The sequence below is a fragment of the Hordeum vulgare genome, chromosome 7H, assembly GCF_904849725.1.
Source record: "Hordeum vulgare subsp. vulgare chromosome 7H, MorexV3_pseudomolecules_assembly, whole genome shotgun sequence".
Taxonomy (NCBI): domain Eukaryota; kingdom Viridiplantae; phylum Streptophyta; class Magnoliopsida; order Poales; family Poaceae; genus Hordeum; species Hordeum vulgare.
In genome coordinates, this window is record NC_058524.1 from 34316796 (window position 1) to 34342917 (window position 26122).

The 26122-nt window shown below is 43.9% G+C and overlaps 2 protein-coding genes across 3 annotated transcripts; both read left to right on the forward strand.

Moving 5' to 3' along the window:
* The first annotated feature begins 1259 nt into the window (after positions 1-1259).
* LOC123408649 (photosynthetic NDH subunit of subcomplex B 3, chloroplastic) lies at positions 1260-2862 on the forward strand. Of its 2 annotated transcripts, none has more exons than XM_045101706.1 (6): positions 1260-1592; positions 1700-1810; positions 1893-1949; positions 2063-2176; positions 2309-2371; positions 2529-2862. In XM_045101706.1, the coding sequence occupies exons 1-6, from the start codon at positions 1344-1346 to the stop codon at positions 2577-2579; spliced, it is 645 nt and encodes a 214-aa protein (XP_044957641.1). In that variant the 5' UTR covers positions 1260-1343; the 3' UTR covers positions 2580-2862. The 2 variants fall into 2 exon arrangements, with proteins under 2 accessions (XP_044957641.1, XP_044957642.1); XM_045101707.1 differs by having other exon boundaries at positions 1263-1592; positions 2114-2176.
* A 17246-nt stretch (positions 2863-20108) lies between these two features.
* LOC123409739 (B-box zinc finger protein 22) lies at positions 20109-25692 on the forward strand. The gene is made up of 3 exons (XM_045102600.1): positions 20109-20416; positions 23361-23966; positions 25052-25692. Exons 1-3 carry the CDS (start codon positions 20222-20224, stop codon positions 25340-25342), a joined length of 1092 nt encoding a protein of 363 aa, XP_044958535.1. The 5' UTR covers positions 20109-20221; the 3' UTR covers positions 25343-25692.
* The last annotated feature ends 430 nt before the right edge of the window (positions 25693-26122 follow it).

Consider the following 26122-nt stretch of genomic DNA (forward strand, 5'->3'; position numbering starts at 1 on the left):
ACACACCAGTAATAACAAAACCAACAAGCAACAACTCTTAGAATCAATCTATCTCAAGGACAATGCATTTGCCAAGCCCCTGAAGCATATAGTGGTAAAATTGCACAAATGCAACCCAATCATGCAGCCCCCAAAATGACCAAAGCGAACCAGAGTGCTGTCCATAGCTCTCATGCAGCCGTGCCGCACCTCTAAAAAGCACTCAGGCACCGAATCTTATAAGCACCCAGTCCCCTCCAGTAGCGAGAATGCCAACAAAAACTGCAATGCCAGAGAGCCCCGCCCCCAATCCCCCGTCTCTAAACCCATAGACGCTGCAAGGACTCACCATGAAACGAAGCAGAGACGGTGGCCGTTGCTAGCCTAAGTAATTGCTCAATCCCTATTGAAACCCTAGCACCCCAAAGCTAGCAGAATAAAGATTCTCTTGCGGTGTACCTCGAAGCCACTAGCAAACGCCACCACAAGGAAGTGAAGAACCCGATGCCGACGGTCGACGACGCCCGAATCGCATGTGAAAATGAAGAACCGCCACACGAATCACCCACGAACGGAGAGAGGGAGTGGGAGAGAGTGAGTTGGGTGAGTGTAGCGAGGAACAAGGGGTTAAGAGCAATGGGAGGATCCATTTCGTCTCCCCATGTCCATTTAGATCCGTGCGGACAAAAATGATGTCCCAACACAGAGATTCATTTTTATTTTGCGTCCGTGCGGATCCAATTTTGTCCCAAAAAATTTGGGTCGCGGACGGGCACAAAACGGATATTTTCTGTGCCTGCATCGTCCGCGTGTGTCCGGACCCACTTGTCATCCATCCACACTCACATCTCCCTACTTATTTAATTCGCTGACTCATCCCACCCACCCACCTATTTTCTATTATTTTATTGTCATAGTATTTCCGTCCATTTGCTTTCTGTTGGATGCACCAGATGACCCGTTTAAAAAAAACGGATACGGAAAGACGAACGGACGATCCAAATGAATAGAAAACGGACAAACCACGTTATGTTGCAATGGTTCCCGGCATAGGGCTGACACAGATACTTTTTCTGGTTTCCATGACATAGGGCTGATTTTCTTCCAGAAATCAGTCGGGCAAATGAAAGAGTTTTGCAGAAGAAAAACTACAGTATGTTGCAATGGTTTTGATAACACATGCCCTGTGGCATCGTCCCCCGGCACCTCAGCGGCCACCCACACGTAGCAGCAGATAAGGTTTTGATAACACAAAGCCGAAAGCAGCGGCCACGGGACACAAAGCCAAACCAAAACAAATATAGCAGCAGCCCAGGATAAGATTCTAAAACCTTAGACGATTGTGCAGCTCGCAGGCTGCGGCAATGGCGGCGACACTGCAGTTCGTCAGCCTGCTCGGCACCACCTCCGCCCATCCAGCTCCTTCCTCCTGCAGCAGCAGCAGCAGCAGCAGCGAGAAGCACCACCGCTCAGTCCATCTGCCCCAGCAGCGGCAGCCGTCGAGACGGAGGAGGCTCCGTGCCGTCCGCGCCGTCGAGACGGACGCCCCCGCCGCCGCAGCAGATTCTGAGGCGACGGTGGAGCCGCCGTCCGTCGACTTTGCGTTCGTCAGCGTGAGTCCTTCCCTCCTGCCTCCATCGGTCATTGGCTCTCCTCTATTTATTTATTTATTTATTTCCCCCTTCCGTTCGGCCGGCGATGATGCCGCGTGCGATCGCAGCCCCGGCTGCTGCCGGACGGGACGCCGGACGTGCACTACCGGACGGCGTGCGGCGGGCAGAAGCTCAGGGACATCATGCTCGACGGCTACATCGACCTCTACGGGCCTTACGTGAGCCATACCTCGTTCCTCCACGTTGGTTATGCATCACTGCTCGGTGCTGATGGTGTTGACGCCGCCGCCGCTGCTGCAGGATAAGCTGCTGCTCAACTGCTCGGGGGGCGGCGAGTGCGGCACCTGCATCGTGGAGGTAACCGAATTCTCAGAGTTCATGTGGGGATCCCAATAAGCACATCCCAAGCATCTCTCTAGTCTCTAGATATTAACAATTAACAAATCTTTGCCATTCACTGCCGCCGCAAGTGCAACACGGAAACCTCTGAAAATATTTCGTCCCGCCTGACGTTCTTTCAGGTGGTGGAAGGCGGCGAAATGCTGTCTCCGAAAAACGAAGTGGAAAAGGAAAAGCTTAAAAGGGTGTGTGCACAGCTCTCTAGCTCAGTCCATTCACAATTTCCACCAAATGTCCAATGCATTTACCGAGAAGAGAAATAATAGCAGTAACAGTGCAACTTTGTGCTAAAACTCTGAACGCTGGCCGATTTTCAGAAACCCAAGTCATGGAGGCTGGCGTGCCAGGCCACGGTTGGCAACCCAGATTCAACAGGACAGGTTGGTATCATTGTTGCAAATATATAGACTTGCATTCTGCTTTCTCAACACCCCAAATACGCAAGTGTTCCATTGCCTTTTGTTTGTCAGGTTGAAATCATTAACATTAACACGCTAACATCATGGGCTTGAATGATTCTTTATTCCGTATATGTAGATGGTCATACAGCAGCTACCAGAGTGGAAGGTGCACAAGTGGGACAAGTGACCGTCGTATAACATTATGATGATTATGCGGTGGGCCTCATGACCCCGGAAGAATTAAGCAGGAGCTACATGCACATGCACTTGGTCAGAAGGAGAAGAACCAGACGCTGTCTGTTGGTGAAGCCTCAACGAGGACTCTATGTAAAGGACACGGAGATATATATGTGAAAGGCGTCCCGTAGAACTAGAAGCAAAGGCGCAGTTCGTTGCGCTCGAACTCAAATGTAAAATAATCCAACATGCTCCAATGCACAGATTATGAAATAACCGGTTAATTTTCCTCATCCTCCTAGGCGATCACTTGTCCCATGATACTGTGCATCACCTTGGCACCCTCTCTCGCCGAGTCCACGTGAGAATCGTCCACGTGGCTACGCTACTCACTTATCTCATCGAGTCGTCGTCGTCCATTAATTGGCACAATTTTCACAAGTATCTGTTTGACGCGATGATAGGGGGCAAACCGTATTGGTGGCCAGATCTTCGTAAACTTAGGGTGGAACCGAGGATGAACACAAAGAACACGGAGAAATAGTAAGGGAAACACAAACGTGGAACACTCAAAGACAAAAGGGAAACGTTTTCCGCCAGCGCGCCGGTCGAAACGTTCGGCCGGTCGCGTGGCTGGCGTTCGATCTATCAGATCTCGCGTTCCCACCGCGTCCTCCTCCTTTCCTCCCTCTCCTTCCTCCTCCTCCTCCTTCTTCTTCTTCCCTCCTCTCCCCCTTCCCCCCTGCAACCTCAGGCGCTGTCGGCAAGCGCTACGGCTTCTTCACCTGCAGCCGCTGCACCTGACGGCGGTGACCGAAGGTGACCACGCGAGATGCTGCAGCGGGGGCTACGGTTGAAACTTTTTTTATATACGGTTGAAGCTTTTTCTGTCAACGTTTGCAACTTTTTCCTCATTGAAGTATTTGGTTGAAGCTTTTTTTTCTTAACGGTTGAAGCTTTTCTATACACAGTTGAAACTTTTTAAGGAGTGACCATGCGAGATGCCGCAGCCGGAGTGGCGTTTGAAACTTTTTCCATATACGGTTGAAGCTTTTTCTGTCAACGTTTGCAACTTTCCCTCGTTGAAGTTTTTGGTTGAAGCTGTTTTTCTTAACGGTTGAAGCTTTTTCTATACACGGTTGAAACTTTTTTTCCAACGTTTGCAACACAGGGAGGAAGGTGCGACCGATGAGGTAAAGACCGACGGGTATGAGCAGCAGCGAGTGCGCCGGCGAGCAGCGGGGGCAGGGAACGGTGGGCGAGCTGAGTCCCGGAGCGCGGGGGCAGCCGGGGCGGTGAGCGGTCTAGACGAGCTGAGTCGTGGAGCTGCATCCATGGTGCTTCGACGGGCGGCCGAGGCGGCGACCGACGGTGAGGGCGACCAGCGGTGAGGAGGCGAGGCGAGGCGGTCGGTGCGTGCTAGGGCGTCGGCGCGTGCGAGGCAGGCCTCTTCCTTTTCCCGTGCGCGTGCTGGAGATTGGGGACGACAGGGTCGAACGGTTCGGGAGGGGCAGATCTGACGGCTGCAGGTCGACCGACCCAACAGTTGGGTCGGTGCGCCGGCGCAGAGTGCTTCCCAAGACAAAATCCACAACCAAATATCTCATAGTAAAAGCCAATGCAAGAGGAACACTTAGATCCAACAACAAACAATAAAGCGCCCCTTTTTGAAACAAACAATAGATGTAAGACAACAAAGTGATGTTCTGTATTATGAGAAAGGAAGTGCAGGTCTTGGGAGATAGTCTTCCCCAAACTTCTAAGAAGAGGAGTGATACGTCTCCGTCGTATCTACTTTTCTGAACTCTTTTGCCCTTGTTTTGGACTATAATTTGCATGATTTGAATGGAACTAACCCGGACTAACGTTGTTTTCAGCAGAATTGCCATGGTGTTGTTTTTGCGCAGAAATAAAAGTTCTCGGAATGACCTGAAAATTTACGGAGAATTTTTCTGGAATTTATGAAAAGTACCGGCGCAAGAATCAGCAGAGGAAGTGGAGCCGTGAGCCCACAAGCCCACCAGGCGCGGGCCCCCCTGGCCGCGCCTGGCAGGCTTGTGGGGCCCACAAAGCTGCACTGCCTCTCAATCCAGCTCTATATAGTCCGTTTCGTCTGGAAAAAAAATCAAGAAGAAGAGTTCATCGCGTTTTACGAGACGGAGGCGCCGCCACCTCGTGTTTTTCATCTGGAGGGCAGATCTGGAGTCCGTTATGGGCTCCAGAGAGGGGAGATCGTTGCCATCGTCATCATCAACCTTCCTTCATCGCCAATTCCATGATGCTCTTCACCGTTCGTGAGTAATCTCATCGTAGGCTTGCTGGACGGTGATGGGTTGGATGAGATCTATCATGTAATCGAGTTAGTTTTGACGGGGATTGATTCCTAGTATCCACTATGTTCTGAGATTGATGTTGCTACTACTTTGCCATGCTTAATGCTTGTCATTAGGGCCCGAGTGCCATGATTTCAGATCTGAACCTATTATGTTGTCGCCAATATATGTGTGTTTTAGATCCTATCTTGCAAGTTGTAGTCACCTACTATATGTGTTATGACCTGGCAACCCCGGAGTGATAATATCCGGAACCACTCCCGGAGATGACCATAGTATGAGGAGTTCGTGTATTCACCAAGTGTTAATGCGTTGGTCCGGTTCTTTATTAAAAGGAGAACCTTAATATCATGTAGTTTCCATTAGGACCCCGCTGCCACGGGAGGGATGGACAATAGATGTCATGCAAGTTCTTTTCCCTAAGCACGTATGACTACATACGGAATACATGCCTACATTAGATTAACGAACGGGAGCTAGTTACTTATTTCTCTGTGTTATAACTGTTGCATGATGAATCACATCCGACATAACCATCCATTACCGCTCCAATGCCTACAAGCTTTTTACTACTGGTCCTTGCTACGTTACTTTGCTGCTACTGCTGTCACTGTTGCTACTGTTAATTTGCTGCTACTGCTGTTACTTTGCTGCTACTGGTTACTCTTTGCTACTGCTGCTATCATACTACCTTGCTACTGATACTTTGCTGCAGATACTAAATCTTCCAGGTGTGGTTGAATTGACAACTCAACTGCTAATATTTGAGAATATTCTTTGGCTTCCCCTTGAGTCGAATCAATAAATTTGGGTTGAATACTCTACCCACGAAAACTGTTGCGATCCCATATACTTGTGGGTTATCAAGACTATTTTCTGGCGCCGTTGCCGGGGAAGCACATCTATATTCTCTGAGTTACTTGGGATTTACGTCTGCTGGTCACTATGAGGAATCCGATATATCCAAGAACTAAAGTCTTGCCTTCCACTACGAGGACATGTAAGTAACTGCCATCTAGCTCTGCACTTGATTCACCTTCCGTTATGAGTAAGTTTGCGACACCACCTCCTGCTAGAAATCTTGATATGTCGCCTGTGCTTGATGATGCTACTTCTGCTGCCCATGATGCTTATGATGATGCTATGCTTGATACTGCTTTGTCTGATGATGTCATGCCTGATATTGTTTTGCCACTAGGTGCATTCCTTGATGCACAAATTGCTAGAGTTGCTGCTAGATGTGATGATACTTCTGAAATTACTGATACTATTGAAGTAGAACCTGCTATTATGCCTGAATTGCCTGATATGCCTGAGTGTTATGTTATGGAGGGAGAGATAGATGCGGATTTTTCTTGCGTGTAAGGATAGCTATGATGTTGAGAAATTACTACGCAAGTGGAAAGAAAAATCTCTGAACGCTAGGATGAAATACGACCCGAAGTTTTCTACTTCGCCTATCTTTGTGACCGATAAGGATTATGAATTTTCTGTCGACCCTGAGTTAATCACTCTGGTCGAATTTGATCCTTTTCACGGTTACGAGTCTGAAACGATTGTAACCCATCTTACCAAACTGCACGATATAGCTACCCTATTCACGAGTGAGGAAAAGATTCGCCACTACTATATCCTCAAGATGTTTCCTTTCTTGCCAAAGGATGATGCTAAGACTTGGTTCACTTCTCTTGCTCCTCGTTGTGTGCGTAGCCCCCAGGATATGGTCTACTACTTCTCTAAAAAATATTTCCTGCCCATAAGAAGCAAGCTGCCTTGCAGGAAATATACAACTTTGCACAAGTTGAAGAAGAGAGTCTCCCACAAACTTGGGGGAGGCTCGTCCAGCTGCTGAATGCTTTGCCTGATCACCCTCTTGAGAAGAATGAAATACTTGATATCTTCTATAATGGACTTACCGATGCTTCCAGAGACCACCTAGATAGTTGTGCTGGTTGTGTTTTTAGGAACGAACTGTAGAACAAGCCAAGATTCTACTAAATAACATCTTGTGCAATGAGAATGCTTTGACTATTCCCGAACCACCTCCTACGCCAACTCCGAAGAAAAGAGGTATTCTATTCCTCAGTCCCGAAGATATGCAAGAAGCAAAGAAATCTATGCGAGAGAAAGGCATTAAATCTGAAGATGTCAAAATTCTACCACCTATCAAAGAGATCCATGTCTTGATAACCCGATACAGGTAGTAGAAGTAAGTTCTCTGCGTAGATTCAGTGAGAGTGATATTCCTTTTGATAAACCTGCTAGCTTATGTCCAGATGAATTTGATAACTTTGTTGCCAAACAACAAAGTTTCAATGATTATGTTAGCAGACAATTGGAACAGAATGCTCGTATGCTTAGTCATTTAAGTGCTCGTGTGGATAGAAATGTCCATGATCTTAAACTTCTGAGTAAACATGCCTCTATGGTTACTACTCAGGTAGAACAAATACTTAAAGCTCAGAATGACTTGCTCAATGAGTTGAATGACAATTCTGTCACAGTCGTCACTAGAGGCGGTAGAATGACCCAGGAACCTTTGTATCGTGAGGGTCATCCGAAGAGAATTGAACAAGATTCTCAAGGAGTTAGCACTGATGCACCTAGTCATCCTAGAAAGAAGAAAGATGATAGGAACCTGCACGCTAGCAACCATGTTGCTGCTACACCTGAGAGTTCAAACGATGCCTCTGTCTCTGATGCTGAAACACAATCTGGTGATGAACATGAGCCTAATGATCATATCAATAGTGATGTTCATGATGATGCTCAACCTATCAATGATAAGGATGTGGAGATTGAACCTGTTGATCTTGATAACCCACCGCCTAAGAATAGAAGATACAATAATAAAGACTTCACTGCTATGAAGCATGGTAAAGAAAGGGAACCATGGGTTCAAAAACCCATGCCCTTTCCTTCCAAACCATCCAGGAACAAGGATGATGAGGATTTTGAGCGATTCGTTGAAATGATTAGACCTGTCTTTCTGCAAATGCGTTTGACAGATATGCTCAAAATGTCTCTGTATGCTAAGTACATGAAAGATATTGTGACTAATAAGAGGAGGATACCTGAGATTGAGATTTCCACCATGCTCGCTAATTATACCTTCAAGGGTGGAACTCCTAAGAAACTGGGTGATCCTGGTGTGCCCACTATACCTTGCTCCATTAAAGGAAACTACGTTAGAACCACTTTATGCGATCTTGGAGCCGGTGTTAGTGTTATGCCTCTCTCTTTATCGTAGACTTGAACTGGATAAGTTGACACCCACTGAAATTTCTCTGCAAATGGCCGACAAATCAACTGCTTTCCCTATCGGCATTTGCGAGGACATGCCTGTTGTGGTTGCCAACGTCACTATCTTAACAGACTTTGTTATCTTGGATATTCCCGAGGACGATGCCATGGCGGTCATCCTCGGAAGACCCTTTTTAAACACTGCAGGGGCTGTTATAGATTGCAACAAAGGCAATGCCACTTTCCATGTCAACGTTAATGAGCATATAGTGCACTTTCCGAAGAAACAATATCGAGTACATTGCATCAATGCTATCGAAAAAACTTCATCGATTCTTATTGGGAGCTTTGAATGCCCTATACCTTCTGTTAAGATGAAGTATGATTTGCTTGTTGGGGAGATACACATCCCCATGGAGGTGACCTAGTGACTATTCGGAAATTCTTCGTTCTCTTTTGTGATTCGAAAAGGTTTGTCGAGAAGACTTGATCAACCTCATTGATGGATTTCTTTCGATGACCATTAGATGGATGAATCGAGGAGTCACAAACCTCTGTTCCAAGCTTTCATCTTCGGTTGCTTAGAAGAAAAATGACAGGTTTAATTTAGTTTTCCCTGTTTTCTATTTTAGCGTCCTGTGGAAAAGTACCCCGAAAATAAAAGTTCTCCGAACGTCCTGAAAATGAAGTATGATTTTTTCTGGAATTTTTGAAAAATACTGAGACGAAGAGCTAGTCTGGGGGCTGCACCAGTGGGCCACAAGCCCTGGAGGCGCGGGCACCCCCTGGCCGCGCCTACCTGGCTTGTGGGGCCCACGTGCACCCCCTCCACTCATTCTAGCTCCCATCTGCTTCTCCTACCTCCAGAAAAAATCGTTTCACAGCTCAAACCCGTGTTCTTGCTCCTCTTGCTCGGACTTTCGATCTCCTTGCTCAAAGCACCTTTCTCTGAACTGTTTTGGGGAAATTACTCCTTGGTAAGTGACTCCTCCATTGGTCCAATTAGTTTTTGCTCTAGTGCCTTATACTTCGCGTATTTTTGTTGGCTTGGTGACCATGTTCTTGAGCTTTGCATGCTAATTTTAGCTGGTCCCAAGTAGTTTTGATGCGTAATATGGCTTCTAGGCACTTGTTGGAGTAGTTGCTACGAGTTTCGTTGAACCTTATTCACTTTTCCTTAGAGTCACTAAAAATTTCAAAAAATTTCAGAGATAGAAAAGGGAAAAGATGAGGAGGTTCTTAAGAGGCTCTTCAAGCCGTGGCCCCAAGGATAATGGAAGTGAGAAGAAGCTCAAGTATCTAGTCCCTCGAGTCGCAGAAGTTCAAGCATGTGAGTAGCCAAGCGATATGTTCTTACGCGCCGCCGGACTTTGTGAGGACTTTTATCACTTGGTGGACAACGCAGGCCTTACCGCCTTCGTTGAAGATAAGTGATCGAAATACCTCCTCCTCACTAATATCTTCGTACAGAGCTTTAACTTCTATCCGAGGAAGAATCCTCCTATGGTTGAGTTCAAACTTTATGATATCCCCCAACGCATGTCACTCCAGGATTTTTGCAATGTTTGCAAATTGCCTTTTGTTGGGGATATTCATGAACCTCGTCCACGAGACTTGGAAGCTTTCATCGATACAATTGCTGTAGGAGAGGAGAGAGGAGTGTCTTTTGCTAGAGATACTAGCATTCATTTTCCCGTGCTTTGGTACTTCTCATTATTTGTGGGAAAATGTTTGATTGGCCGTGGGAAAGCTGGGTCCCTTAGCTCCCCAGATCTTGCGGTCTTGCATGAAGCCCTTTATAACGATAAAACTTATAGCTTGGGCGCTATAGTAGCTCAATGGTTGAACATGAACCGTTCTAAAGGTGTTGTCTATGGAGGTATCTATGCTACCCGTCTCGCCAGACATTTTGAGATACCTATTAGACTGGACGAGGAAGAAGAGATTCTTCTTCCTAAGAGATATCTAGATTATGATAGCACGGTTCGCCATGACTTTCTTGATAGAGATATAAATAGAAGGATGATCTATAACCTGTTATTTAGTCAGGGTACTCGTGAGACTATTACTTTGCCTGCTCCTTCTTTGTTCAATCTTCATGCGGGCAGGTACATTATTATGCCCTTGGACATCTACGCATATTGGGGCTTAGCCCAACCACAGGTGCCCGTGCCCGAGCCACCAGTCGAGTACCAGACGTCAATTTATCAGTGGGAGCCAGAGGAGCTCACACAGCAGTGGCATCCTCAGTCCACTCCGGAGTACCCAGGAGCTGGTTATTTCCCTCCATGGGAGTAGACCAACTTAGGCCAAAAGCCTAAGCTTGGGGGAATACGTGTTTCTCACCGACTTCACATTTTTGCTTATGCTTTCACTTTGTTCGTCGGTGTTCACACTTAGCCACTGTATCATCCATGCTAGGTTATTTTTCTTTTTCTCGTTTTCTTTTCGTGTGTTTGTCTAGTTTGAGAAACCCCAATTTTTTTTTCTTTTTTTTCTTTTGCTTATTGGGAGTTTTCCCGTGTAAATAGTTTTCTTTTTCTTTGGGTCAAGGTAGAAGATAATGGTTATAATGTTTAGTGGCTCTCGCATGCATACCTGTTTAGCTGTCATAGAGCCATATTACTTTGTCTTCTCCTTTGTGTTTGCCTGCAGATTCCAGCGTAGCCCAATGCACGAGCACTCTTATTATTGTTCACATCATTCGGTCGTGCAAGTGAAAGGCAATAATGACGATTTATGATGAAGTGACTGAGCCTGGAAAGCTGGTATGAACTCGATCTATTTTGTTTTTGTAAATATGACTAGCTCATCGTGCCTGATTCAGCTTTGTTGTGAGAGAAACATGTTTGCAATGAAAACTTAGAGATCATAGTTGCTGATGCCATGCTTACTTAGCTAGGAGCTTATAATGGTTTTCCTTGGATGCCAACATGAATTTTGAGATGACTGTGTTGTAGTATGATAGGATGGTATCCTCCGTTGAATGATTCAAGTGGCTTGACTTGGCGCATGTTCACGCATGTTGAAACAAAATCAACATAACCTCTATGATATTCATGTTCATGGTGATTTATGTCCTACTCATGCTTGCACTCAATGTTAGTTAATCTCAATGCATTTTGATGACTGTTGTCGCTCTCTAGTTGGTCGCTTCCTAGTTTTTTGTTAGCCTTCACTTGTACTAAGCGGGAATCCTGTTTGTGCATCCACTTCCATAAACCCAAAGTTGTTCCTTATGAGTCCACCATACCCATCTATATGCGGTATCTACCTGTCGTTCCAAGTAAATTTGCATGTGCCACTCTCTAAACCTTCAAGAAATAATCTGTTTTGCATGCCCGAACCGCTCATGTGGTGACAGGGGGCTATCAGTATCTTCCATGCCAGGCGTGTTATCCTCGATATGTGTTTATTCGCTATCATTCATGAGAAAGGGGCCGATAATTGGAATTCTCAATTTCATGCTCAAATCGAGAAGATAATTGCAAACAAAACTCCCCCAGGATTGATGTTGGTATGGACGGCACCCGAGTATTCGGCTAGTCGTGGAGTGTGATTGATTGGTGGTGGGGGAGTCAAAACTTTACTTTTATGTTTGGGAACCGCCTATAGCATGAGTAGCATGGAAGATGGTGAGAACTCTTAGTCATTGTGTTGACAATGAAAGCATGCCACCCAAAATTATTATCTCTGTTTTCAAAGCTTGAGCTCTAGCACCTCTGCAAATCAATGCTTCCCTCTGTGAAGGGCCTGTCTATTTATGTTCCTGTTGAGTCATCCTTCTCTTATAAAAGCACCAATTAGAGAGCACCTGTGTCATTTTTATGCTTTGCTTTTAACTGTGTTGAGTATGACTGTGACTGGATCTTCTTTGCCATGAATTACAATGTTTAGTCAACCCTTGGTCTTTGAAGGTGCTCTGCATTTATGTTTTGCGGTCTCAGAAAGAGCTAGCGAGATACCATCTGTTCATACTGCTTCATGATTGTTTTGATTGAAGTGTTGACGTTTGAGACTTATTATTATTTGCTCGCTAGTTGATTATGCCATTGATATGAGTTTACCGTGAGACCTAGATGTTATTTGCTTATGTGGTTTGCTTGTGATCTTGCTAAAATTCTGGTTATGAGTTAGACATAGTTGCAACAACAAGATCAAACAGAGTTCATCAAAGTTTTTCTTTTGTCTCTTTCAGTTTGTCAACTGGATTGCTTGAGGACAAGCAAGGCTTTAAGCTTGGGGGAGTTGATACGTCTCCGTCGTATCTACTTTTCCAAACTCTTTTGCCCTTGTTTTGGACTCTAATTTGCATGATTTGAATGGAACTAACCCGGACTAACGTTGTTTTCAGCAGAATTGCCATGGTGTTGTTTTTGCGCAGAAATAAAAGTTCTCGGAATGACCTAAAAATTTACGGAGAATTTTTCTGGAATTTATGAAAAATATCGGCGCAAGAATCAGCGGAGGAAGTGGAGCCGTGAGCCCACAAGCCCACCAGGCGCGGGCCCCCCTTGGCCGCACCTGGCAGGCTTGTGGGGCCCACAAAGGTCCACCGCCTCTCAATACAGCTCTATATAGTCCGTTTCGTACAGAAAAAAATCAAGGAGAAGAGTTCGTCGCATTTTACGATACGGAGGCGCCGCCACCTCCTGTTCTTCATCTGGAGGGCAGATCTGGAGTCCGTTATGGGCTCCGGAGAGGGGAGATCGTCGCCATCGTCATCATCAACCTTCCTTCATCGCTAATTCCATGATGCTCTTCACCGTTCGTGAGTAATCTCATCGTAGGCTTGCTGGACGGTGATGGGTTGGATGAGATCTATCATGTAATCGAGTTAGTTTTGACGGGGATTGATCCCTAGTGTCCACTATGTTCTGAGATTGATGTTGCTACTACTTTGCCATGCTTAATGCTTGTCACTAGGGCCCGAGTGCCATGATTTCAGATCTGAACCTATTATGTTGTCGCTAATATATGTGTGTTTTAGATCCTATATTTCAAGTTGTAGTCACATACTATGTGTTATGACCCGGCAACCTCAGAGTGACAATAGCATACTAGAATTTAAGCTAATAACGACCAATAGCTAATGTGTCTTGGTTGTTATTAATACGATGTGCTACTCCCACGTTTAAACTAACCCCACGAAACCTCCCCAACAACGATGGATATGCCAGTCGTTGGTTTGGTCGCTGTTGTTGATTAACTATTACTCCATATATTTGATATTATTATTTTAGAGTAATTAGGGTAATTATCTGATAAAACGTGGGAGATAAAAAGGGAGGTAAATAACAATCACGTCTAAGTATCTCTATAGTCTCACGTCTAGGTAAACCAGGGGGGCGCATCCCTCTCAGATTGAGACGCTCCATGGCGTCGCTACCGCCATGAGCGGAGGATGCCCACATCGTCCCCTCGCCTCCTCGTCGCAGGATACCGACCCAGATACGCTCGTTGTCGAGGTCATGCGACTGGAGCAGTAGGCTTCATCCTTGGTCGGATGCTCGATGAGCAACACAACCGGATCCAGAGGATCAATGCCGACGTCAGTTCTGCTACCGCATCAATCGGATCTAGGTCAGTGACGGGGCCAATTCTGCTACTGTATCTGTCGGATCTGGCTCGGTGATGGGGTTAGTGCTGCTAACGCATCGGCCGTATCTCGTAGTGGGCTGGTGATATTTGGAGTGGATCACTAATGGTTTCCCAGCCGTTCTTGGTTCAGGACGTTAGATGGGAGGGGAAGGCGGCGGCCAATATGTTCGCGGCTGTCTAGGAAGGAGAAAGAATGCAACTACTGCTCAGTGCGAAAACAGAGGCTGAATTCAGGTTGTAGTCTATGGCATGCCGTGCACAGGGCAGATATCGGGGACATGCATTGTCGGGACGTGCAAAGGCTGCCGTGTACCAGGTAATTAACTAACTAAATTCTTCACTCGACAATTTTGTTTTAGATTTTTCCATTTTGAAACTGAAGATGTAAACGTGGATGCAGCTTTGTGGAGGTGATGGCGTCAGTCTTGCAAATGGATGCTTGGAGATGTGTGTGGATTTAGGTATGTGCATACACTTTTCAGCACATACATTAGTTTGACTTGCCTGATCTGAAAGTGATAACGATATGTTTGGCTCCTGATTATTTTTAACTTATACGTACATGATTTAATAATTTTGGCTTGTTTGAACTGAAAACAAGACTTAACAAGTTTGATTTTCAGAATGACCTCGTCAATGGATGGTCTATTGACTCTTAGTCCTACATCTGGAGATGTGTCCATGTAAGCATTGCCTAATTATTGAGAAATAACGTCTAAAAATATATCATTTGCAATATATAGTATTGTATACCTAGATTTGTATTTTTTTTTTCTCTTTTGATTCAATTTGGTAGAATCCGAAGAGCAGATTGCCACTTTAGACGCTCCGGGACGAGGTAATTGTAAGTTTTTCTTGTAAGCTGAACATTCTCAAAAATTGATGTCTCCTGGCGTGCTCTGTTTTTGTATGCTCCCCACTTACAAGCTCCTCTTCTCCCCCAGGGTGGCAAAGAAAAGCTAAGAGGCTGTTTTGAGGTATGTATGTCACTTACTCTTGAGGAGAATGGTATTTTTTTAAAATAGAGAATAATGTTTGGTATTAATTTGTTGGATATATGTGTACAAAATAGCTGGGCATATAACAACTACCATAAAGGTTTATTTCCAAGAAACAAAATAACTTATGTTTTGCTCGAATTAGACAAAAAAATATTCCAATTAATCTGTGCTTAAAATCATAATATAGTGCAAACTTGTTCCTCTTTGTTAGTTCTTTTATATGTGCTGACTTATAAATCATTAATATTTACTGGTTGTTACTTGATTTTTTTGGTGTTAATGAACATCTATATTGGTTGTTCCAGAGAGTGTTTTGGGTTAGTAATTTCCCAATGGTATTTTATCCCCAGATATGTATGTGGGGAATCAGCGCAAGAGATTTGCAAGGACCAGCATTAAGTAAGCCTGAATTGGTTTCTAAACTACAAGCTTGTGAGCAAGCGACCCAAGTGCTTGAAGAAAAGTTCAATGGCATGGTGCAAGAAGTATCAGAAATTAAGCGTATTGTATTTGGTAGATCAATAAGTGATAGTTCTCGTGGAAGCCAACATGAACTTTCTTAAAGGATATTTTGATTCCAGAATTGTATGTGAGAATATTGGTATTTCTATTAATAAAAGAGGCCATGATCCTTTAAATTCATATTCTTTTCTTTCTATATTAATGTGGATGTTAATATTGAAATGTTGGATGCTGTAAAAGTTATTGTTGAACGAAATTTATACTAAATATAGAAGGCTTGGAAGGATTTCAAAGTGTGAAGAAAGTGGTCGCTAATGATACATTGGTTATAGCATGATTACATTATTAGCGGCGACAAAAATAGTCGTTAATACTACAATTGTGGTCGTTATTTCCATGGAATTGACGACCACGCAACATCCCGTCGTTACAAGAATAACGACCACAAAAGTTATGTGGTCGTTATACTTTTAACGATGGAGCCTACTACGACCAGCAGATTGTGGTCGTTAATGACCTTTAACGACTACAATCCGACATTTAACGACCACATATATCGTCGTTAAAAACTGTTTTTCTAGTAGTGACCACTCCCGGAGATGACCATAGTATGAGGAGTTCATGTATTCACCAAGTGTTAATGCGCTGGTCCAGTTCTTTATTAAAAAGAGAACCTTAATATCCTGTAGTTTCCATTAGGACACCGCTGCCACGGGAGGGATGGACAATAGATGTCATGCAAGTTCTTTTCCCTAAGTATGTATAACTACATACAGAATACATGCCTACATTAGATTGACGAACGGGAGCTAGTTACTTATCTCTCCGTGTTATAACTGTTGCATGATGAATCACATCCGGCATAATCATCCTTCACCGCTCCAATGCCTACGAGCTTTTTACTACTGATCCTTGCTACGTTACTTTGCTGCTACTGCTATCACTGCTGCTACTGTTACATTGCTGCTACTGCTGTTACTTTGCTGCTACTGGTTACTGTTGCTACTGCTGCTATCATACTACCTTGCTACTGATACTTTGCTGCAGATACTAAATCTTTCAGGTGTGGTTGAATTGACAACTCAACTGCTAATACTTGAGAATATTCTTTGGCTTCCCCTTGAGTTGAATCAATAAATTTGGGTTGAATACTCTACCCTCGAAAACTGTTGCGATCCCCTATACTTGTGGGTTATCAAGGAGGTCTTGAAATTCATGGGGATTCTTCTTCAATTTTTTTAGAAAAGGAGGATGTCCCCCGGCCTCTGCATCCAACCACTTTATATAGAGCGCTCGAGTCGCCTCAATAAATGGGAGAAAACTCCGTGTGATGCCCTTTTTAAAACAAACAATAGATATAAGACAACAAGGTGATGTTCTGTATTATGAGAAAGGAAGTGGAGGTCTTGGGAGATAGTCTTCCCCAAACTTCTAAGAAGAGGAGGTCTTGAAATTCATGGGGATTCTTCTCCAATTTTTTTTAGAAAAGGAGGATGACCCCCGGCCTCTGCATCTGGAAGATGCATCCAGCCACTTTATATAGGGCGCCCGAGTCGCCTCAGTAAATGGGAGAAAACTCCGTGTGCATCACACGACAATTCTAGAAATTAAACTTGGGTCGTTGGGTTGTACAACCACATGTCCAACCACTGAGGCAAGGCTCTCTTTTTGGATTCTTGTCCAATTAGGAGGTCTTGATCCTACTAAGAGGAGATAAATTGAGCAAAGCTGGTAATCGATGACGCCAATAAAAAATATCATCGTTCCATTCGGGATGCACTACTTTGAGTGGTTGGTTTAAATAAAATGTGATCTTCTGGAGTTTCCATGCATATCTAAGGTCCTGAATCATCTTAAGCTCCATGGAGGCATAGTTGCCAAGGGAGTCCAATATAGAGACAGTTTTGGCATGTTGGTCGATGACAAACAAGATAAAGTGATCAAGCGAAGCATGTGGTAATACGATCTACTAATAGTATATGTATTAGAAAAAAACAATCATGACAATACATATAATAGATAAGGAACAAATATTACCCATCTGCATGATGAAATGCTATAGTCCGCCCAGGCCAACCATGAAGAAGTTTCACCAAGGAATGAATGTCCGGCGTGGTGCGTAGTTTTGGATCCCGTGCATATTCGGACACCATCGACTCGGTAAACTCAAGACTTAGAAACAAGGTAAAATAATGATGTGTGTTTGCAATAGTAACTTACACAAAACTTTAGGTCCATGAAGTGATCTGGTGTGTCTTTCAATAGCATTAACTCATCACATGCAAGTATGCGTACTGCCATGTTGAAAGACTTACGGTCCATAGCCTGCTCAGTCCTGAGTATGTCCTGAATTTCCTTGAGACTTATGCTAATTGGATAATGTTTTGAGCTCACTACCCATTGTTCCCTATGAAATAATTTGTTGCATTAGAACTGATGCAAAAGGAGGAATGGATACTAACTTACAATTTGCTCAATGAGACGTCTTACTCCAAGCACTTGACATCATCGATCGACATGATGAATGTGCATAGTTCACCAACTAAATCACGTGAGTTCTCAGGAACGATGCGAGATGGAAGGATACATGGCGGTAATTTGTCTTTGATTAAATCATTATTTGGTTCTGATTCCATGTTATGCCTGGTTGGACTATGCTCATTTATATCTTTGTATGCATTTATAGTATGAACAGCTTCCGCGAATTGTGGACTTCCTTCCAACCGGTTTAGTTCTGAGTCATGCAATATAACAACCAATTTTCGCCTAAATTGTTTCATATCCTCCTGTAGCGAAGCCACTGAATCAGAAATACAATCCGTTCTAAATTTATGATTTCATACTTTGTTAGTGTTGTTATATATGATGATCTGCTGATGGTCAAATGCAACAATATTAGCAATTCTTTGTGGCTGGCTGAAATTTATTTAACCTCTCCCTAGAGCATGAACCAAGCCTGCTCTTAGGTGCAAGCTTTGTTAGTCGGGCAAGTGCATGCATACTCTTTTTAAGATTTCCTTCTGATGTAGGAAATATGGAGTTCTTACTATCTCACTCCCAAACAACACATACACAATGGCAGGCAACATCATCTGACGTTGTATTACTACCTTACTCTCACAGAAAGCACATACATCGCTTACAACGGCAATGCCACCAGGAATAATCGCGGAAACCTCATCTACACCTTTAAATTCCCACCAGTTGTAAGACACACAACTCTCACATATGTACATTCAATAAAAATGTTTCAAATAGTCAGTTCAATTTAGTTATAAGCATAAGTGCTAGCATATTCCGAATGTAAATGCAAACAAATGTGAAGGTGGCAGGAAATAGTGTGTTTGACCTCTTATCTTAAAAATTAATGGTCTGAATGAAGCATGAGTTCATTAGAAACCCCTAGAACCTAAGCAACAAATGCAGAGAGAGCTCAAGCACACACAGTTCAAGATTTGCTGGAGATTCCATCCAAGCTACATAGTGGGAGATCTCGGCCGACTCCATGACAGTGCTGACCTACAATCCAAGAAGATAAGAGGAGCAGCAATCTCACAAACACACACACACACACACCCAGAGGGAGGGGGGGAGTGAGAGTGAGACAGGTCGCTACTCCGGTGAAAGGAGAGCTCCAACCGACGGCTCGGGGGGAGGCGCGATGGGGACGGGGGATGTAGCGGCGACCTAGGTTCAACGGTGGGGGAGGAGAAGATGTCGCGACATCGGTGGTAGGGAGCACTGTCAGGCAGGGGAGCGGGGCGGAGCACGGGAGATCGGGGGATGGTGCGCTGGAGGAGGAGAAGATGCGACAACGGCGTCTCGCGCTGGATCTCCTTATCCATTGCCGTCGGTTGCTCTCGAAGACACGAGCATCGACAGTAGGATCCCGTGGGAAGGCACAGAGAGACGGTGGCTCGGGCTAGAGAGCGCATCAGAATCCATGCACACACATCCAATGCAAGAGAGGATGGGAGGCGGGAGACGGCGGTTTGGGCCACGAGAGACGGCGAGGGGCTACACCGGCGGGGGCGAGCGGCACGACGTCCTGCGAGGCGAGCGAGCGGGAGGGGGGGGGGGGAGGCAGGCGAGCGGGGTGACCAGGAGGAGGCGGGCGAGCGTGGCGATCGGGGATTGACCGCGAGAGTCGAGATGACGTGGGGTGGGCAATTAACGCTAACGAAAACTGTTAGTTTCGTTAACGACATTTTTAGACCCTTGATGATGTAATTAAACGGTCTAGATTGAGAGTTAGATCTGACCTCTCGTGCTTTTAATAGTAGAGATAATAAAGTAAGCAAAGTACCACCGGAAGTGCCTTTGTGCTTCCGAGCTCATTTGAGCTCGGATGAACAGTAAAATCGAAACAAAATCGAAAAATGTTGAAAAAATTCTGAAATTTTTTTGAGACCAACTTTTACAAAAGTTCTAAGTGCATGCAAAAATTTGGCATGAACTAACATTTCTACAAGGCGTGGAAAAATAAACAAAATGGATACTCTGAAAATGCATGTCAAATTTTTGCATGTAGTTAGAATTTTTGTCAAAAAGTGTCTATTTTGTTTATTTTTCCACGCCTTGTAGAAATGTTAGTTCATGCCAAATTTTTGCATGTAGTTAGAACTTTTGTCAAAGTTGGTCTAAAAAAATTTCAGAATTTTTTAAATATTTTAATGTTTTTTCGATTTTACTGTTCACCCGGAAGCAGATACTCCATGTCCAAGTACCACTCGCTTCCCCGCCCGCCATCGACTCTACACCACACCGCACCAGTAATTAACAAGACCCACCAACTAATCACTTGGCCCTGGTTACGGTTAGCGAGCGAGATCCAAATCCAAATCCAATCGCATCTCACATCAGTACATCACCACCGAACCGTATCCTCACGTCGTCTTCCTCCCACCCGCCCCCCGCCCCCCTCCCCCCCCCCCCCCCCCCCCTCCCTTCCCCTTTCCCGAGGCAGCGAGCGAGCGAGAGAGCAGAGCAGCGCGGGGCAGGCGGGGAAAACGATGAAGATCCAGTGCAACGCGTGCGGGGCGGCGGAGGCGCGGGTGCTCTGCTGCGCCGACGAGGCCGCGCTCTGCGCCGCCTGCGACGAGGAGGTGCACGCCGCCAACAGGCTCGCCGCCAAGCACCAGCGCGTGCCGCTCCTCCCCGACGCCGCGCCCAACGCCGCCGCGCCGCCCAAGTGCGACATCTGCCAGGTCAGCACCGCCACCCCCTTCCCTCCCTCCCTCCTCCGCCCCTGCGCCCCCGCCTGTCTCGATTGGGGGACGGGCCGCGCAATCCGTGAAATTCCTTACTGACTGTTCCTGGACGGGCGCCGTCTTATTTCGGTAGCTGAGGGTAAGCCACAGTAGTTAGTTTCGGATGCGAGCTCTTGCTGGCAAAGAATTATGAATTGCTCCTATCTAACTAGAACCGAGGCAGCTAGTACCTTCTTCCTGTGCTGATCAGGGTTAAGATGCGTTAACTGATCTCAGTACCAACCATATTGTGCTCGCTGTCTTCATTTCCTGCTACACGCACGCTAGATTGTCATGCGATTGCCCTGCAAACCAACTGATTGTCCACTCCATTTCATCATCCCAAACTTTCCCACCATATCTGTACTATCGAATTGCTCTCTAGTCCTTCCGCACTCCGAAATTCGAGTCATGGCCCTTTTTTCAAGCTTGGTATTGCTGCACATCGTTATGCGTATAACAGAGTAAGAGTTTCTTTGTATGGCCACCCTCAGCCCCACGTGATGCCACGAGGAGGGAGGAGCGTTCTTAAGTAAAACCCATGTGCAGTGTTCTTATCTCGAGTGGTCCACCTTGACTTGGTTTGTTAACCCATAAGCTAAGCAGATAGTATTCACAACAAAATTGAAGCTATAATATTAACATCTTGTTTGAAGTTTAGTTGTTTGCAGTTCTGCAAAAAGAGGTTTGTTATTCCTAATGTTGACATATTATAAGAATGCTGCTAACTCCTTCTCAGGACACTATTTTTATTTATAGGGGCAAGTAATTTATCAAATCAAAATATATAACCCCTGGTTCTGAAAGGAGCCTAAGGTGAATGCTGTTGCGTTTGCAAATGCGGAATAATGTCTTCTTTTTCTGCGCAGGGCGGCCGTATCCTCGGTTGTCATCTGTTTGCCCTGCAAACCAATTAATTGTCCACTCAATTTCATCCTCCCAAATTGTCCCACCATATCGGCGTTATCTAATTGCTCTCTGGTCTCTAGGCATTCTGAATTACGAACCCTTCCTTCTTTCATGCTTGGTATTTCTGCACATCGTTATTTAGTATAACAGGGTAAGAGATTCTTTGTATGGCCACCCACAGCCCCACATGGTGCCACGAGGAGGGAGAGGCGTTCTTAAGTTAAACCCATGTGCAGTGTTTTTCTTATCTCAAGTGGTCCACCTTGAGTTGGTTAACCCATAAGCAGATAGTATTCACATGAAAACTAAAGATATAATATTCACATCGTGCTTGGAGCTAGTTGTTTGCAGTTCTGCAAAAAGGACTTTGTTATTGCAAATGTTGACATAGTGTAAGAATACTGCTAAGTGCTAACTCCTTCTCAGGGTACTATTTTTATTTATAAGGGTAAGTAATTTATCAAATCCAAATACATCACCCCTGGTTCTGCAATGAACCTAAGGTGGATGTTGTTGCTTTTGAAAATGGGGAATAATGAACTCATGATTTATCTTTTGTTACTGAGTGACTGAAAAATGATGTCCATGATCAAGGGGGAAAGATCATTGCTGACACTTGGTTTTGGTAAATTACGAATTTGAATACAGTGACATAGCAACACAGTAACATTTTTGGTTCTAAATTCATACCTCTCATTTGAAACCAGTATGGAAAATGAGTGTAGCAATGTTTGCTGTTCTACAGTTCGTACCTCAGTACCTCACTAGTTTCATAAAGTGAATACTTCACCTGTTCCAAACAAATATGATAAATGCCAAAAAAAAACCTGTCTCAAGTGTGGCAGTCATCCGTGCATGCTTCATCTTGTTGGCTGGTTGCTGAGCATGCGCATGCACATGCAGTGTTAGTTTGTTTTCTATCTTTGCCTAAATTGTGGTGTCTAAGCATTTAAACTGATGTTTCCCTATGAAAGAAAGTAAAATCAATGATTGTTTTGTAAGGCTAGAATATTTGGAATATCACTACAACTGGACTAACATTTAGAGCATGTGCATGCACATGCAGTGTCAGTTTGTTTTCTATCTTTGCCTAAATTGTGGTGTCGAAGCATTTAAACTGTTGTTCCCCTATGAAAGAGATAAGGACCAATGATTGCTTTGTAAGGCTAGAATGTGTGGAATATTACTATAACTGGACTAACATTTAGAACCAAAAATTCAGTTGGTCACAGTGTTGCATACAAAAGACCACATGAACTAGAAACATAGAAGAGCTTCTCTGGGCTTGTTTATTTCAGGCCAATTAATCCGAAGATTTATGTTGAGCCTTAAAATGTAGGTTCTAGGTAACATAGAGTACAGATCAGTTAGTTTAAATGAAACCATTGAACTTGAATAGGCTTTGTAGTGAAATTGGACAAGCTTTCCTCTCGTCTTATTGAACAGCAGCCATTATATCACCAATAGAAGAAGCAAACCTTGCTTGTAAGATGACAAGCTTAGTTTCTCACACAAGCAGTCACCGGTGAAGTTTTAAAAAATATAATACTTATTTAGGTTACCAAAAATGCCTTTTTGAAATGTTTTTTTTTTTGCATCTGTTATGATAAGGCACATGCCTAACAAATCCTGGCATGCTTAGCTGGACATAATCTACAATAGTAAACCAATTGTGGTTCCAAACACTTGTTCGTTAGATCTAAATCTTACATAGTTGTATAGATACAGGGCTAACTGTATTGCACTATATATTTATTTGGGTTATCATACCAGGCTGAATAGCCTGGATGTGGATCATGTCTCCCTGAATTATGTATTTTGATACTCGGTTGACGGGTCATAGTGCAAAGCCCATGCTCAAAGGCACAACTAATGCCCCAGTTATTGGAATGATATACCCACATAATTTTCTTTGTACTATGATTCCTGTTGCAAGTCATTTCTGCTATTTATCCTTAACTTTGTTCATCTGAATCTTTTTTTTTAATTGCAGGAGGCTTCTGGATACTTCTTCTGCCTGGAGGACCGTGCTCTACTTTGTAGAGATTGTGATGTTGCTATACACACAGTGAATTCCTTTGTTTCAGCACATCAAAGGTTCCTGCTGACAGGAGTTCAAGTTGGCCTCGATCCTGCCGATCCTGTTCCACCTGTTACTGAAAAGCATGTTAACACTTCTAGTGGATCAGTGGATTCACAACCAAAACACCTGCCAAAGAAAAATCCTACAGTCCTGGTTTCAGGTGAAATCGGTGGATCTATTCCCAGCCAAAATGCAATCAGTGAGGATTATTCTAGGCAGATTTCTGCTCCAAATACCAAGACCGGAATGGCCAATTGGACTATCGACAACAGTGCACTTAGATTGGCAGAGCCTCCACCCAAGTACCTGTCAGATGGAAATTCAAAACTTATGCTCTCTGGTCAGACCACCGCAGGTCTATCCAACCAAATGAACAGAGATACTGGCCGAGCTTACAACTTACCTTTCTCAGGCGGTAATGGGTCAGACAGTTTACCTGATTGGCCTGTGGACGAATTCTTCAGTAACTTAGAATATGGTCCAAACTTTGGCTTCACTGAGCATGGTTCTTCCAAGGTAATCCTTATATAAATGTGAATTCTTATATACTTCCTTCGTTCCTAAATATAAGTCCTTTTAGAGATTCTAATATGGACTACATACGAAGCAAAATAAGTGAATGTATACTCTAAAATACGTCTATATACATCAATATGTAGTTCATAGTGGAATCTCTAGAAGGTCTTATATTTAGGAACGGAGGCAGTAGATGTGTTGCATGTCTTTTCTAGTTCTCAGTAATATCTTATGCTTATCAATTTGTTTTTGCAGAATCTCCTTTTATTTTGTATGTCAAAGAGTAGAATTTTTCTCTTTCATGGCAGAAGAGTTGGGCTTTCTAAAACACACATAAATGGTTTAGATTCTTGATGAAATTCAGGACCTTACTATTGTGATATTATTAGACTGTTGCTGTAAATGAGTTCACCCCAGAGCCCAGAAGCAAGCGTCTGGAACCTTTCCAGCCTTTTTTTATCAGTCCTTTCCAGCCTTTATTTGCGGTAAATTAGCACCTAGCCTGATATAGGTCAGCGTTGCGGAATTCAGCTAGTTATTTCTGCTAGTATCAATTTATAAGCTGACGGGTGAACTGTAAAACTTCCAGATTTAAGCTAACTGCTGATTGACTTAGTTTTCAGACTTTTCAACTGTTCAACATAATGTTACTATACTAGAATTTGTTGAACATTACTCTCAGCATAAGACTTCTAAATCAGTAATTGTGGAAGTGATTTCTGCCTTTTTATTACTTTACTTTGTAATGCAGTTTTTGTTTTTTCCTAAAGATGTGAGCTTGTTAGTTGTTACTGGCCATCATCATTTTACTAGAGTTTGGACTCATGACACACTTATTCACTGTCAGTAACCTTTTAACAATCAATCACGAAATCGTCAAGAGTATTGTGCAGTTGTCAGGGCTTGAGGCTAATTACACTTCTGTGAAAGTATGGTTCTAGGTTCTGTGTCATTCACATTTATGCGTAATTAACTTGCAAGGAGACTTGCTTTTAGTAAAATGTATTGAATACTATTCACAACATACTGGTGTGCGCCTCTCCATCTACACATCAGTTCTTATCTCTTTCTCCTTTGCGCGACAGGGTGACAATGCTAAGCTAGGGAGTGCTGGGGGATCACCACAGTGCCGCCTAGCTGAAGGCCTGTTTGCAGAAGATCTGCTTGGCCAGGTACCTGGATTTGATGCTGAGGATCCATGGGTGGTGCCCGAGGTTCCCTCCCCACCAACAGCCTCGGCTCTGTGCTGGCAAGGGAATTTGCATTACCCTGTGTATGACGGCGCCATGTTCGTCCCTGAAGCTCCCTCCCTGCAGAGCTCTCAGGACCACTTAACTGCATCTGCCGGTTTCAAGCGTCGAAGGAGAGAGGTTTGAATACCCAAATGAATATAGCGTTGGACATCTCTATCGAACAGGGGCATCTTGCTGTTGGGGTCCTGGTAGACCAAATAGCATTGAAAATCATACAAATGAATGGATTCTTCGCTAGTCGGACAGAAAAAAAAACATATGTTGTAATTGTATGTTTTTCTTGGTTTTCTTTCTGAAGATCATGGTGATTGAGTTGTGAACTCTGAGATAACAGGTTTGTGTATAGTGAAATAAAGAGGAGCGTCACCAACACCATGTACTATATAGGTTTCAAAATCCATCAAGGTGCATCAGAAATCAATGTTGAATTTGTGTGTTTCGATCTGCATGAAGTTTACATGTCTTGTAACAAATTTTAGTGCCTTCTATTGTTGTTCTTTTGCTAGCCCAATCTGGAGTGGAATTTGCGCTACAGGTTGACAGGAGTATTCATATGGATATGAACATCTGATGGTTGAAGCAACAGTGGCTAATTTGCCATGGATATGAACATCTGATGGTTGAAATTGCCACAAGTGCATGGAAAACTTATATTCCAAAACAAACAGTTTCCATTCATAAACAAACATACTAATGGGAAGAAACTAAGTAATATTTTCCATGCATATGGAACTACTAACAAAAGCAAGAATTTATATTTTGCCAAATGATATGAACATTTATATATAAAATTGCCATCAATGCATATGAAACTTCACGTCAAAACAATTGTTTTTGCCATCCATCTAGCATAAGAGGAAGAATGCAAAAAATCAACATAGTGTAACGTTACCCCCGCATATC

Excerpts from the sequence above, each read along its gene's own strand:
- LOC123408649 (XM_045101706.1), top strand. The coding sequence starts at position 1,344 with ATGGCGGCGACACTGCAGTTCGTCAGCCTGCTCGGCACCACCTCCGCC. Across the intron at positions 1,811-1,892 it reads TCGACCTCTACGGGCCTTAC|GATAAGCTGCTGCTCAACTG; the intron begins GTGAGCCATACC and ends CCGCTGCTGCAG. Across the intron at positions 2,177-2,308 it reads AAAAGGAAAAGCTTAAAAGG|AAACCCAAGTCATGGAGGCT; the intron begins GTGTGTGCACAG and ends GCCGATTTTCAG.
- LOC123409739 (XM_045102600.1), top strand. The coding sequence starts at position 20,222 with ATGAAGATCCAGTGCAACGCGTGCGGGGCGGCGGAGGCGCGGGTGCTC. Across the intron at positions 20,417-23,360 it reads CCAAGTGCGACATCTGCCAG|GAGGCTTCTGGATACTTCTT; the intron begins GTCAGCACCGCC and ends TTTTAATTGCAG. Across the intron at positions 23,967-25,051 it reads CTGAGCATGGTTCTTCCAAG|GGTGACAATGCTAAGCTAGG; the intron begins GTAATCCTTATA and ends TTTGCGCGACAG.